At 41.5% G+C, this 15,666-nt stretch overlaps 1 protein-coding gene across 1 annotated transcript in view; it reads left to right on the forward strand.

Annotated features, from left to right (window-relative positions):
• Nucleotides 1–15,666, forward strand: part of LOC115093118 (sodium/hydrogen exchanger 2-like) — a 161,704-nt gene that overhangs the window by 110,181 nt on the left and 35,857 nt on the right. Inside the window, exons 6-7 of the mRNA XM_029604834.1 lie at nt 7,891–7,980; nt 14,975–15,045. Of these exons, the coding sequence (XP_029460694.1) occupies nt 7,891–7,980; nt 14,975–15,045 (161 nt within the window). The remainder of the gene's footprint in view (nt 1–7,890; nt 7,981–14,974; nt 15,046–15,666) is intronic.

Consider the following 15,666-nt stretch of genomic DNA (forward strand, 5'->3'; position numbering starts at 1 on the left):
TACACCCCAGAATTCTGAAGGAACTAAAAAATGAAATTTCAGACCTATTAGTAAAAATTTGTAACCTGTCATTAAAATCATCCATTGTACCTGAAGACTGGAGGATAGCTAGTGTAACCTCATATTTAAAAAGGGCTCTAGGGGCGATCCGGGAAACTACAGACCGGTTAGCCTGCCTTCAGTGCCAGTTAAAATAGTGGAAAGTATTCTAAACATCAAAAACACAGAACATATAGAAAGACATGGTTTAATGGAACAAAGTCAGCATGGCGTTACCTAAAGCAAGTCTTGCCTCACAAATCTGTTTCACTTTTTTGAAGGAGTTAATAAACATGTAGATAAAGGTGAACCGGTAAATGTAGTGTATTTGGATTTTCAGAAGGCATTTGACAAAGTTCCTTATGAGAGGCTTCTAGGAAAAGTAAAAAATGGGATAGGTGGCGATGTCCTTTCGTGGATTTCAAACTGGCTAAAAGACAGGAAACAGAGAGTAGGATTAAATGGACAATTTTCTCAGTGGAAGGGAGTGGGCAGTGGAGTGCCTCAGGGATCTGTACTGGGACCCATGCTTTTCAATATATTTGTAAATGATCTGGAAAGGAATATGTCGAGTGAGGTAATCAAATTTGCAGATGATACAAAATTATCTGCAAATCACAAGCGGATTGTGTTAAATTGCAGGAAGACCTTGTGAGACTGGAAAATTGGGCATCCAAATGGCAGATGAAATTTAATGTGGATATGTGCAAGGAGATACATATAGGGAAAAATAACCCATGCTATAATTACACAATGTTGGGTTTCATATTAGGTGCTACAACCCAAGAAAGAGATCTAGGTGTCATAGTGGATAACACATTGAAATCATGGGTTCAGTGTGCTGTGGCAGTCAAAAAAGCAAACAGAATGTTGGAAATTATTAGAAAGGGAATGGTGAAAAAAATGGAAAATGTCATAATGCCTGTATCGCTCCATGGTGAGGCCACACCTTCAATAATGTATACAATTCTGGTCACCGCATCTCAAAAAAGATATAATTGCAATGGAGAAGGTACAGAGAAGGGCAACCAGAATGATAAAGGGTATGGAACAGCTCCCCTATGAGGAAAGACTAAAGAGGTTAGGACTGTTCAACTTGGAGAAGAGACGGCTGAGGGGGGATATGATAGAGGTCTTTAAAATCATAAGAGGTCTAGAACAAGTAAATGTGAATCAGTTATTTACTCTTTCGGATAATAGACTAGGGGGCACTCCATGAAGTTAGCATGTGGCACATTTAAAACTAATTGGAGAAAGTTCTTTTCCAGTCAATGCACAATTAAACTCTGGAATTTGTTGCCAGGGGATTTATTTATTTGTTTAAAATATTTTCTATACCGTCGTTTGGAGGATACTGTCACAACGGTTTACATCAAGGCACATAAAATTAATGACACTGTGATTTGCACATTTACAAGAGTGCCATAAGGTTCGGTAACATAGTTAGTGATCAATAATGTTAAATGTAATTACTCATGTCCATGTCTCTATCTCGGTTTTTATTACAGAATTAACTTTAAAATTGTGACTAGTCCTTTAAAGACTACACACTTAGTGAATACAGCAGTGTGTGTGGATGTTTTTATTGATCGTGCTTTGCCTGTCCCTGGTTTCTATTCTTCCTTCTCTTTGCTGTCTCTTTGCTGTCTCTTTGTAGTCTTAAATTTAGGGGCATGGAGTTCCATAGTATGGGTCCTGCCAGTATAGTGCTCTCTCTCGTACCTGTGTTAGTCTTGCAGTTTTGACTGATGGAATGGTTAGGAGTGCTTTGTTTGCTGACCTTAGGTTTCTGTTAGGGATGTGTACACGTAGGGCTGTATTTAACCAGTCTGCATGCTCGTTATGTATCAACTTATGTATGGTGCACAGTGTTTTGTATTGAATTCTTTGTTCAATGGGAAGCCAGAGTAGTTCAGCCAGTGTTTCGGTGATGTGATCTCTTTTACTTTTGCCAGTTAAGACTCTTGCGGCTGAGTTTTGCAGAACCTGCAATGGTCTTAGTGAGGTGTATGGAAGACCTAGTAGAAGTGCATTACAATAATCAGTGCTCGCAAATATTAATGCTTGTAGTACCGATCGAAAGTTGGCCGTTGTCAGAAGTGGTTTAAGTCTCCTGAGGACCATGAGTTTAGCGTATCCTTCTCTTACTTTTAGAGATGTGGTAACTGCAGTTAGTGTAGCTGGGTTTAAAAAAGGATTGGATAAGTCCTTGGAGGAGAAGTTCATTACCTGCTATTAAGTTCACTTAGGGGTAGATTTTCAAAAAGAGTGCCCTCGCGTACTTTTGTAGGCGCATCAGGCGCAAACAAAAGTACACTGGATTTTAGTAGATATGCGCGTAGCCGCTAAAATCCTGGATCGGCGCGCGCAAGGCTACCGATTTCGTGTAGCCGGCGCGCGCCGAGCCGCGCAGCCTACCTCCGTTCCCTCCGAGGCCGCTCCGAAATCGGAGCGGCCTCGGAGGGAATTCGTTAACGCCCTCCCCTCACCTTCCCCTCCCTTCCTCTACCTAACCCACCCCCCCCCCACCTTTGTTGGGGGATTTACGCCTCCCAGAGGGAGAAGTAAAACCCCGCGCGCCAGCGGGCCACTGGCGTGCCTAGACACAACCCGGGGCGGTTCTGGAGGGCGCGACCACGCCCCCGGACCGCCCCGGGCCGAAACCACACCCCCGAAACGCCACGTCCTGCCCCGAAAATGGCGCGCCGCTCGGCCCCACCCCCGACACGCCTTCCTCGGAAAACCCCGGAACTTACGCGAGTCCCGGGGCTCTGCGCGCGCCGGCAGGCCTATGTAAAATAGGCGCACCGGCGCGCAAGCCCTGCTCGCGTAAATCCGGGCGGATTTACGCGAGCAGGGCTCTTAAAATCCGCCCCTTAGAGAATAGCCACTGCCATTAGCAATGGTAACATGGAATAGACTTAGTTTTTTGGTTCTTGCCAGGTTCTTATGGCCTGGATTGGCCACTGTTGGAAACAGGATGCTGGGCTTGATGGATCCTTGGTCTGACCCAGTATGGCATGTTCCTTATGTAATAAAAAAAACCCCGATACTTGAAAACCAACACAATTTTGTCAGATTTTCAATCTTTTCACTTTGAAAATAAAATGAAATTAAATAGGAAATTTCCTATTTCGTTTCTCCTGAATGCACATCCCTAGTGCTAATCTCTATCTACTACTGTAATTCCCTTTACGTTGATATCTCTCAGAACTCACGTAGAGCATTGTAATTAGCACACAATTATGTTGTACCCAGGATCATATCACGCCTATCTTAGAATCCTTATACTGGTTTCCAGTCAATTTGGGGTAGATTTTAAAAGGTTGCGCATGGGCGTACACGTGCGCACACTACCCGGCGCGCACAAATGTATACCTGATTTTACAACATGTGCACGCAGGCGCACGCATGTTATAAAATCCTGGGATGGCGCTCGCAAGGGGCTGCACAATTGTGCACCTTGCACGCGCCGAGCCGCACTGCCTTCCCCTGTTCCTTTCCTCCTAGCCTAACCTTTCCCCCCTGGCCCTACTCTAACCCCCCCCCCCTGACCTTTTATTTTACCTTTTGCGCCTGCCTTTGGCCACCTGCCAAATATGGCCGCTGTGCCGGGAGCCTGACCCTGTCCCACCCCACCCCTGGACCGCCCCTGCCCGCACCCTGCCCCTATCTACACACAGCACTGATTAGGTATCATGGCCTTTTCAGCCTAAAAACATACTGAGAAGCAGGGTTGGTTTCCAACTTCTTTTACTGATAGTTGGTTAGATGACAGAAGAATATTTACAGCTTCAAATCGAGCTTTAATTAAAGTGAATAAATAATAAGACAGTAGAAAGACATAAACTTGTGACTTCATTTATTTAGTAAAGTCTCAATTCCTTGGAAGCACACTTTTTCAACACTTGAATGCTTTTTCTTCCCACGTACTCCAATTACTTATATTGAAAATAGTTCAATCCTCTTGAGATTCCCAGTTTACAGTATATCCCAGCTTTTCCCACTACAAGTGGTTGGAATATAATCCCAAAACATTATCAGAACTTAGTGTCCTGGGGTTTTATGCACATCACCGGGTCTTTTGAAAATAGGCCCGGTGCGTGGAACTTTTTAAAAATTCGGTCCTTTGGGGTAGATTTTCAAATACCGCGAATAGGCGTACTTTTGTTGGCGCTCCAGGCGCCAACAAAAGTACGCTGGATTTTAGTAGATACGCGCGGAGCACATATCTACACACAGCACTGATTAGGTATCATGGCCTTTTCAGCCTAAAAACATACTGAGAAGCAGGGTTGGTTTCCAACTTCTTTTACTGATAGTTGGTTAGATGACAGAAGAATATTTACAGCTTCAAATCGAGCTTTAATTAAAGTGAATAAATAATAAGACAGTAGAAAGACATAAACTTGTGACTTCATTTATTTAGTAAAGTCTCAATTCCTTGGAAGCACACTTTTTCAACACTTGAATGCTTTTTCTTCCCACGTACTCCAATTACTTATATTGAAAATAGTTCAATCCTCTTGAGATTCCCAGTTTACAGTATATCCCAGCTTTTCCCACTACAAGTGGTTGGAATATAATCCCAAAACATTATCAGAACTTAGTCCTCATATTAATCCTTTTACTAAATTCTTCTTAACTCTTTGAACCCATTGTTCCTGAATCCAGGGACTGCCTAATATCAATATCACCCGTTATCGCGGTAAACCGGTATAATCACATACTGATTTATTCCGTTCCCATGTAATACTGGTACAGGAGTCCTATGGGCAGCAAACAATACTATTAAAAATAGCACATTGACAAAAATTATTGGTTTTCCTGAGGAGCTTAATGTTGATGGGTTTATCGCCATAGGAACCTAGGGTTCAAAGGGTTAAATCGTTTAACTCCTTCGACATTGCCTAATGGGCACTTCACTCTCACATGTATTCTTCCTGAGATAGCAGCAACAAAGTTCTTGTTACCTTCAGCCTCCTTCCCTGTGTGTATTTGGCCAAGATCCTCTCCTCCAGATTCTTTCAGAGTGAAAGACACCACTCTCTCAGAGGTTTGGTTACTGAGTCCTGGGTACGAAGGGCCATCAAACTTAATAAATGCAAAACAGTGGAGCTAACTGAGAGAGCACGAAACCTAGGAGTAATAATCGACAAGGAACTCAGCCTTAATCAATACATATCACTGAAAGTTAGAGACGGCTATGCCAAATTAATGGTCCTTAGGAGACTAAAACCCTTATTAACTCAAGCACACTTTCAAACAGTACTACAAGCATTAATATTTGCTAGCACAGATTATTGTAACATTTTTCCTAGGATTGCCATATACAACAATCAGACCATTACAGAACTCGGCTGCCAGAATACTTACTGGAAAAGGCAGAAGAGATCATATCGCCCAAACTCTTGCAGATTTACACTGGCTAATCATAGAACAAAGAGTGCAATTTAAAACGCTATGCACAATTCATAAACTAATCAATGACGAAAATGCCGATTGGTTAAACACTGCCCTACGATTGTATATCCCACAGAGAAATCTCAGATCAGCCAATAAAGCTCTACTAACCATTCCCTCGGTCAAAACAGCAAAACTGACCCGTTAGAGAGAGAGCACTATCTTTAGCGGGTCCAATATTATGGAACGCATTACCACTCGAATTAAGACTAATGAAAGATTTAAAACTCTTCAAAAAAAGTTTAAAAACATGGCTCTTCAAAAAAGCTTTTCACAGTGAGGTCGATGAATAAGAACACCTACACACAGCCGAAAGTCACCCAAAAGTGTAATTGCTTACTTTATTATTTTCATCATAATTAAGTATTAAATTAAGAGAAGGACAGTATAGAACGTATATGATTATCCTATTAATCATATAAATGGAAATCCCAGTCCACTTTCCACATAGAGTATATTATTGAAACATGTAACCGAAAATTTATTGGCACCCTCTGGGTAATTTATAAACCAAACTTATTTCGTGCCTAATTGTAAACTGTTGTGATGGTGCATTACTAAGCAACTGTATAGAAACGTTTTAAAATAAATAAGTAAATAAATTCCCAGTAGAAGGAAAATAATCATTGAACCCAAAAAGGGAAAAAAAATCAAGCAAGAGACAGGAAGTATGGAATAAAACTTCTTTGCCTCACAACCAAGGAGACAGTCCAAAAAGACTGTTCATTTAGGGCCGGATTTTAAAAGGGTTACGCGCATAAGTTATGCGCGTAACCCTCTTAAAAGGCCCCTGCGCGCCGCCGAGCCTATTTTGCATAGGCTCGGCGGCGCGCGCAAGCCCCAGGACGTGCGTAAGTCCCGGGGCTTTGCAAAGGGGGCGTGTTGGGTGGGCGGCGCAAATTTTGGGGCAGGGAGGGAGGTGTGACGCCGGCCCGGGGGCATGGTCGAGGCCTCCGGACCAGCCCCCGGGTCGAGTGATGGAGCGCCAGCAGCCTGCTGGCCCGCGCAGATTTACGCCTGCCACTATTGTAGGTGCATTTCTTCTTACATACATAGGCATGCGATGGGGTCCTCTACCGCGTAACTTTACAACTGCTATGGATGGTGTGTAAGTAATAAAATTAAAAAATCTAGGCTAGGCAGTGAGGTTTTAAGGGTCAGGACTAACAGGGAGAAAGGGAGACTATAAAACTAGCGGGATTGGGCAAACTGTGAATGAACTGGGAAAACTACCTATGGCATCGACACGCATCCCTTATAAAATCCCCCCACTTGTGCAGAAGTGGCATTCGCGCATGTACATTTAAAATTGTACACACAAGTGCACGCGGTCAGCCTATTTTATAACGTGCACTCATATACGTGCTTATGTTATAAAATGGACACGTCTCTGGGCGCGAGCCAGAAAATGTGCACACATGCGCCCACGCACCTGTTTCAAAGTTAACGTCCCGGTTGCCTACATATGTTACAGTTTTCCTTTCCCTCATCTGTGTCTGTAGTAAAGTTATTACATGAATCACCAAAACACTGGGTAATCTTTGGGATTGAAAATAGATTTTCTGCATACAACCAGACCTCATATATCACTTTTGAGAGTTTTTTATGCACTTACTCTCACCACTGAGTATACCACTTTTTCTGCCAAGTGTACCTCATTTTCTGTACACAATTGTTGTATGTATTGTGGTCTCTTTAAATTTTTAATCATTGGTCAAAGTTGTATTGCTCTTAGATGGAAACAAATTTTTTTAAAAAAATTTTTGAATATTTTTTATAATGGATACCATTTATCCCTTTATACATAAAGTGAACGTTGCTGTTCAAATCACTTATCTTTTGACTTGAGTGATCGAAAATGCTGGGATAATGACTCTGTGTACTCTGTAGACTCTGGAGTATAATTGTAGTAAAGTTATGGCATTAAGCCTAGTAGAGGCTACGGGTTAATAATTATTAAAAAGAAAAATACAGGAGGAAAAGAACATATTACTTCAGAAGGAAATGCCAGAGTTAGGGCCACGAAAGGAACCTTTGAGAGAAAGTCCAGAATCCGCATGATGATCTATTCAGCATTTCACATTGATCTAGCTAGAGAGCCTTTAATAACCTTGGGTACGGAGAGGAGTCAAATAGTGAACAGTAAAGCATTCTTTATATTTGCAAATATTGGAGTCCCAACCTACATAAGCCAGAAACCTATAAAAGCAAAATATTGTTTTAGTGTCATTTTCTTTCCTCCATATACAGTATCGTCCTCATGTAATGTTTTCTTAAATATGTTCAGTATTTGTCCTACATTTGCATACACGCATTTCTCAAATGTTTAAAATTCATTCACGTTCAGTTTCAGACATATTTACTCAGTGATTTCTCTTCTGTGCACAGGGAATAACGATCCGCCCGCTGGTAGAGTTTCTTGATGTTAAAAGGTCGAACAAAAAACAATTGGCTGTCAGTGAAGAAATTCACAACCGGGTAGGTTATTTTTATTATTTATAGCGTATCATCGTATACACAGTACTGAAAAAGAGAAGAGAAATAATGTAGACAAAATACACAAAACACAAAACAGTGCAGGTGGAGACAAGTCCTGTAGGACTTGTAGTCTTCAGGACCCAGTATGGCATATCTTTGCTCTTATGTTTTATAGTAACATTGTAATGATGGAAGATAAAGACCAAAATAGCCAAGGAATGGGGAAAGCACAAAGCAGAGCAGGCAATGGCTTGTGATGGCTGGAGCATTAAGGAGTGAATCTTCAAAGGGGTTCTGCACATGAAAATAGCATATATGCATGCTTTCTAAACGTCGAGAGCATGAGCATATTTTCAGTTTTGTGCAGACAATTTACTAGAGAAAAAAAAGGGATCTAAGGACATAGCAGAGCAAGGTTCAGCAGTGTGCATGGTATTTGATATTTTGTAAGAACTATTTGTGTATCCCGAGAGTGGGAGAACACTCCCGGGACCCTCGCTGGACCACCAGGTACTTAAAAATTTAGGGGGGGAGTTGGAGGGGTCCGGAGGGTGGGGGGATACTAAAGAACTAATTTTAAAGGGTCAGGCTGTGTTTTTGGGTTATCGGTTCGGCACAGATGATAAAAAAAAAAAACAACAAAAAACGATTGGACCGCGGGAAAAATAATTTCCCGATGGTTCACGAATCCGAAACCAGAACCGATTCCGGTTCCGATTCAGATCTCTAGTGGTTATGGCAGTTAGTGTAACTGGGTTTAAAAAAGGTTTGGGTATGTTCCTAGAGGAGAAGTCCATAAACTGGTATTAATCAATAATGAATAGTAGTTTGGGATCTATTTAATGTTTGGGTACTTGCCAGGTACTTGTGACTTGGATTGACCACTGTTGGAAACAGGATGCTGGGCTTGATGAACCTTTGGTCTGACCCAGTATGGCATATCTTTGCTCTTATGTTTTATAGTAACATTGTAATGATGGAAGATAAAGACCAAAATAGCCCATCCAATCTATGCAGCAAGGTATTTAGAGTTGTAACTGCCACTCGCAGCAGATTACCCTTTGTCATTTTTTGGATAGATAGCTTAAGTAGAATATAGCTAACTCCTATAAGCCTGGCTAAATTGTACTCTTTGCCTGCCTGTAGACAGTATAGGCAGTCTCAGATGTATATTTTGTAACGTTCAGTCAATTAGAAATAAAACAGCAGTTATTCACGACCTTTTAATGGAATACAGACTGCTTTCTACTTTCTGAAACCTGGCTAACTGACTCTGACAATATCACAATTAACTCCTTATGTTCTGACTATACACCATTCTCTGAACCCAGCTCTCACTGCCGCAGCAGGGGCCTCCTGGCCTTAGTCAAATCCTCTTTAAAACCTCTAAAAAAAAAAAAACAAACAACCCATACTCCTGATTCACCCATATGAACTACTTCTCATCACTACAACTATTGCTAACTTCATAATCATTTATTGTCCATCAGGCCTTATACATCATAGATCAGCCCCTCTACTAGATGCCATGTCATCTCTTCCAGTTGCCTCACTAGAACCATAATTTCTGGAGATTTCAATATCCATCTTGATTCACTCTCTATGAACCCTTCCGCATTTACTTTTCTAGATGCCATGGAAGGTCTTTGCTGGATTCAAATTGTTGATAGCCCCACTCATAAACTGGGCCATAGTCTTGACCTGGTATTCTGAAACCCTGTTTTCACCATTCCACCAAACACATTCTACATACTCCCTGTACCCTGGTCTGACCATTCACTTATCCATCTACCTACAAACATCAAGGAAAACCTCTTAAACCACAAGTCAGACAATCGTATAAAGTCGCGCTTTAGAAGGAAGAAGTACACTACAGAAACTTTTATTGAAGCATTTCTCCCTAATATGCCCCTAGCAATAGGTTCTGACATAAACAGTATAGTTTGTGCCTGGAATTCAGCAATCAATAACACCCTAAATACAATAGCTTCACTAGGTCCTGCAGCTATCAAAGCAAAATCCCGTGTCCCCTGATACTCTAAATCTCTACAAACTTTGAAATCTGTGCTTAGATGCCATGGAATTGTTAGCAATTGTTGTCTTCTTGTTATGACCTCTTGTTGATTTCTTGTTGTTTAATCTATTTTCCCTACTGCTCTAGGTTAACCCCCTGCCCAGTTCGCCTCCCCTGTTGAAATGTACTTCTAAATCTTTTGTTAATATGTGAACCGGTATGATGTCCCCACTAATACCGGTATATAAAAGTTTCTAAATAAATAAATAAATAAATAAATAAATGGAAGATCCTGACATAAATATCATACTTCCTTCACAAAAAAATCATATTTTACCTGCTTAAAGAAATACAAAAAAGAAATAGACTTTGCCAAGAAAACTTACTACTCCCAAACAATTACTGCCACTAACAGAAACCTTTCTGTTCTTATCAACATCGTAAAATCCCTAACAAATACCACTCATTCGTACCCCTATGAAGGCAATCATATTGCAACCCATTTTCAAGAGAAAGTATCCAAAATTATTAATATTTTCTCTCATCTGTCCATCTTTCACTCATCCCTTCTGCCCCCAGTATGTATTGGTCTGTTGTCACACATACAAATCATTCAATCATCACACATATATTACAAAGAGTAAAAATATCAACATCTTCCTTTAATCCTTGCCCTGGTCAATCCGTAGTATTACATCAACTCTCTGAATATCTATCCGAGAACTCTCTTCTTCATCCAAATCAACACGGTTTCTGTAAGGGCCACTCCTTTGACACCTTACTTCGAGGATTCATCACTAATACCAATTTTATATTAGTACTCCTTGACTTCCCACCGCCTTTGACACACTTGATCACAAAATTCTCCTTCACCAGTTTCAATCCATAGGCATCTCTGACACTGTATTAAACTGTTTCAACTGCTACCTTACTGATCACCCACATCAGATTAACATTGGTCTTTACTTATCTGACTGGTATACCCCTTCTTCTGATGTACCTCAAGGCTCCTCTATATCTGCCATCTTGTTCAACATATATCTAATTCCTTCTGTCATTTACTCACCAATCTCGATGTTAGGAAATGTCAGTATGTGGGCCCTTCGGCCGAGGTGAGAGGTGGTACCACCCAGGGGAGGAGCCCAGTTAGGCCTCAATATCGGTAGGCGGAGCCTCGGCTGCAGGATGGTATACAGCAGAAGTTATGTGTAGAGAGGAAAGGGTGACACCAGGAGGTGGGCCATGGAGTGCCAGCACAGGCTGACGTCAGACTCAGCTGAAGAGTAGAGTCAGGCAAGGTTGCGGCACTACCCGAGGAGCAGGGGTGCCGGGAAGTGATACAGTCTTTGCAGTACACTGGCGAGGGTTCCTCTAGTGGTGTCACAGCGTGGGTCCGTAGAGCAGGATAAACCCGGAGGTGGCTCCTCACGGCAATGGTCCGCAGAAAGGGGTACACCGAAGAGGAATTCCACATAGATAATAAACACAGCATGGTACTCACAGCGACTGAAGATAATAAAAATTCTGTAGAAAGCCTCGTGGAGCGAGGCAGGCAGGAATCTGGGTGCAAGGCCCTCCGAGGAGCAGATAGCCAAGAGACAAGGAAGGGCCCCCGAGGAGCGGGTACCCGATAGTCTCACACCACAGAAGCAGGAAGGAAACAACGCTGAAGCGAGCAGGTAGGAACAGCAAGTGAACTTGTTGCCAAATCGCCGGCCATCTGGGCTGGTGAGTATAAATACCGGAGTTGAATAACATCACCTGATGGGGACGCCCTGAGGTTCCCGCCATGATGTGGATAAAGCAGGTCGGAGAGCGCACGTGCACAACTAAGGAACCCCAAGGTCAAGATGGCGGACGGCAGCATCCAATCTGCCCGGGTAGACCCGGGAACGGAGGCCGGCAGGCCTGTGGTAGCTAGCAGAAGCTGTGAGTTTATGCAACGGAGCCAAAGCAGGAGAAAGAGAGGTGAGCAGTAGCGGTCGCAACCATTTGTGACCGTGGAGCATAACACTCGATATCCAATTCAAAATTTATGCAGATGATATCCAGTTCTTCGTAACATATTCCATATCCTGGTCAAACACTCTTGCAACTTTGTCTCTACATCAAAACAATCTATTCATGGTTATCCCACCACCATCTTAAATTAAACACTGCCAAAACTGAAATCCTGCACTTATCAACCATCCCTCACTCTATTGTGGCAGGCCCATCACTCTGGAATTCACTAGATTTAAAAAAAAAAAAAAAAAAGACCTACTTATTCTCCACAGCCTTCAGCTCCCTCCCTACTTCTCAATAGATCCCATCTCAATGATAGTGCCAATCACTCTTCCTCCCCCTCCATCCTCCTCCTCAGCTTTTTTTCAGTTTATAGAGTTTATCTCTTTTTTATTAAGACTTTTATTGTTGTGTTTTTATATTTCAATTTTAAACTATGTATATTTTTACATGAAAACCATTTTGACTGACCTATTTAGTTGTAAAAGTGGCATATAAACCCTTTTAAATAAATAAATACATTTTCTTTTCTAGTTGTTTAAGTTGTCTTCAGTCGTGACACAGGCAGAAACTATCATTTCTATAGGTCTAATTTATGGGTAACCCCTACTAGGGGCACACAAAATGAAGGGGTGGGGGGCTGGAGGGTGGAAGAGGAATTGGATTCAGATGACAACCAATATGGGCTCTGGCTTTTACAGTCTGGGGTACTGATTTGTAGACATAAGTAAATAAGCACAGAATTGCTTCTAAGGCCAAGTCCATAAGCAAAACAAGTCAACACTGTCTCAATTCTCAAGAAGGCTCATCACCCTGTAAAAATGTTGTTAGCAGTACATTTTTTATGGGTTATCATAAGGCTTTGGAATAACAGCACAGAGCAGCAGTTGCTACCCTTAAGAGAAACATGGGGTAACCTGCACGTGCATCAGATACTACCATAAGAAGCTTGCTGGGCAGACTGGATGGACCAGTTGGCCCTTTTCTGCTATCATTGCTATGTTACTAAAAACCACCTGCTGGGAATTTTCTTTCCTCAGCATTGGTGATGAATTGGTTAAAAAAAAAAAAAAACATGTGGTCAAGTAAGATGTTGGATTGGACCAGGCTCAGAGGAAAGTGGTGTACATTTCTCTGCAGGACAGGAAAAAGGACAAAAAAAAAAAAAAATCCTATTCGCCATCTACCTAAGTCCTCAAAGTGGAACTTCAACAGTTCTTTTCAAACATTCCTAAGCAGCACGCCTCTGCTTTGTTCAGATCCACAACCTTTGGGATTCAGAAAAGGAATCTCGCACAGTCATTTTAAGATTCTAACCTGCAAACTTTATTTTACCTTATGGGGGAGCCAGCGGTAAAATAAAACACAATAGATGATTCCTAGGAGTCTAATTGCAGAAATACTGTCAAACAGCCTCATTTGTACGGATCTCAATTCTTCAGTGTGGCCACATCTTTAGAGCTCCAGCAGCTCATGTAATCACCACAAAGAAAAACAAAAACCTCCAGCCTTGACCCAATGATAAACTAGGCATTACTCACTGGTAGCCTTGAGTCCCAGCAGGAAATTATTCTTCTAAATAGCTACATCCATAGTTCCCATTGGTGTTTTTGGTAGGCAGCTACGCTTCTGTGCCTAGGAGTAATTCTCAGTTACCCCACCATCCATCTTAACAAAAACTAAGACCTTTGCTCATTTATTTATTCCTTCTTTCCATTTTTTAATCTTACATGAGTTCAGGGCTGTGAGCAGCATATAACTTGCAGAACCAGCAGGAACTATGGGGTAGGCTGAAAACCCAGGACCTTCTCCCTCAGTAACTTAGACATGTATAGCTAGGGCCATACCCCCCCTCTAGGTCATACAACTCCACACACTTACTTAAAGGAATAGAGCATCAAAGATTTTCCCGTGAAGCAGAACTTTCCACATGCAACAAAAATTTGGTAGCGGTTAAGCTGTATAGGTTAAGTTCAATACAGGTATACTTGCACTCTCCAAATTTAAAAACACGTTTAAAATTGACAAGGCTATGACCAAGAGCAGCCAGGGTTTAAGATGTAAAAGCGACCTTGAAAAAGGTGAGTGTTTAAGCAGGGCTTGAATATGACTAGGAAGGAGGCTTGATGCACCAACTCAGGAAGGCTGTTCTAGGCATACAGTTCGGCGAGGTGGAAACTGGAAAGTTGTGGAATTAGCAGTGGAGGTATGGGCACAGAGAAGAGTAACTTGCCTGATGAACAGAGTTTATGACTTAGGGTGTGGGGGAGATGATAGGAGAGGTAACAGTGTGTGCTCAAACCAACAGTGCTGAGAGCTGCTATAAAATGGTGGGCAATGTTGAGTACAGCAAGCTCCCAACTGCTGCTTTTAAATGCACAAGAAGAATCAGAAGATGTTATTTCCATGGCACCTCAATGTGGACACATTAACCGGATATAATAATTTGAATGTGGTACTTTATGGATTGGATTTCCATCAACTCATCCTTTTCTGGAGCATTGTTAGAACACAATGTTTCAAAAACACCCAGTCATAGGGATCTGGATTATTAAAGAACCTTGCATACGTTTTACATTTATTTGCACTTTCAAACACTTTGATTTGTTAAAATGACATAATTACTGAAGTAAGATAATCCAAGAAAGCACTCGCGCAAAAAGCCAGCACTCAATATACATATATAAATTTAAATCAATATACATATATACATTTAAATCCAAAGATTTAAACCTTTTGGAACTTTGGACTGTGTGAACTTCTATCTAGCACTCTCTCTGGTGTCTTATAATTACTGAAGTAGCCATGTCTAAAATAATGGTGTTTTAAGAATGCCTCCTTCCGGTCTTTAATTGCTTTTATCAATTATTTTAATGAATGTAGCACTTAAGGATGCTGAATGGCCATGCATTAAAGGAGAATTAGAGGAAAGCATTGACATCTGACCACTGAGAGTGTTTACATTTTTTCCTCTAGTTCTTGGATCACCTGACAGCTGGGATAGAAGATGTTTGTGGTCACTGGGGTCACAACTTCTGGAGAGACAAGTAAGAAAATTACTGTAAATATTAATGGTCAAAGCAGTCAGGCTTCTAATCATGGAAAAAAATAGGTTCAACTGCATAGCCCCAGTCCACAGACAGAAGGGAAGATGCATGAGTTACTATAAAACAAATGTGTTGTTATTATTTAACCAAAATAAGAGACTTTCTAGTTGGGATATGCATTTATTTCCTTCATTTTGGTGAATTTAAGGACATAGATTTTTTGCATGCATACAATTCAATTGTATGGGATTAATTTTCAAATGTTTTCCATGAGTAAAATTGGCATGTACACATGTAAGTAGTGTTTACTGACTCATATGCTATTTTTGGAAATATTGCAAGTATGCAAGTACTTGCAGTGTTGCATGTCAATATTAACAAGGGAAAAAGGGTTTGGAAGTGTACAAGATATTTTTTAAGCAGTATGGGGTAGATTTTAAAAGGTGCGCACGGGCGTACATGTGCGTGCGCTACCCGGCACGCACACATGTATGCCCGATTTTATAACATGCGCACGCAGGCACGCGCATGTTATAAAATTGGAGGTCGGCACGTGCAAGGGGGTGCACAATTGTGCACCTTGCGCGCGCCTAGCTAAGCTGCCTTCCCCCGTTCCCTCCC

Source organism: Rhinatrema bivittatum, chromosome 5 (assembly GCF_901001135.1).
Source record: "Rhinatrema bivittatum chromosome 5, aRhiBiv1.1, whole genome shotgun sequence".
NCBI lineage: Eukaryota > Metazoa > Chordata > Amphibia > Gymnophiona > Rhinatrematidae > Rhinatrema > Rhinatrema bivittatum.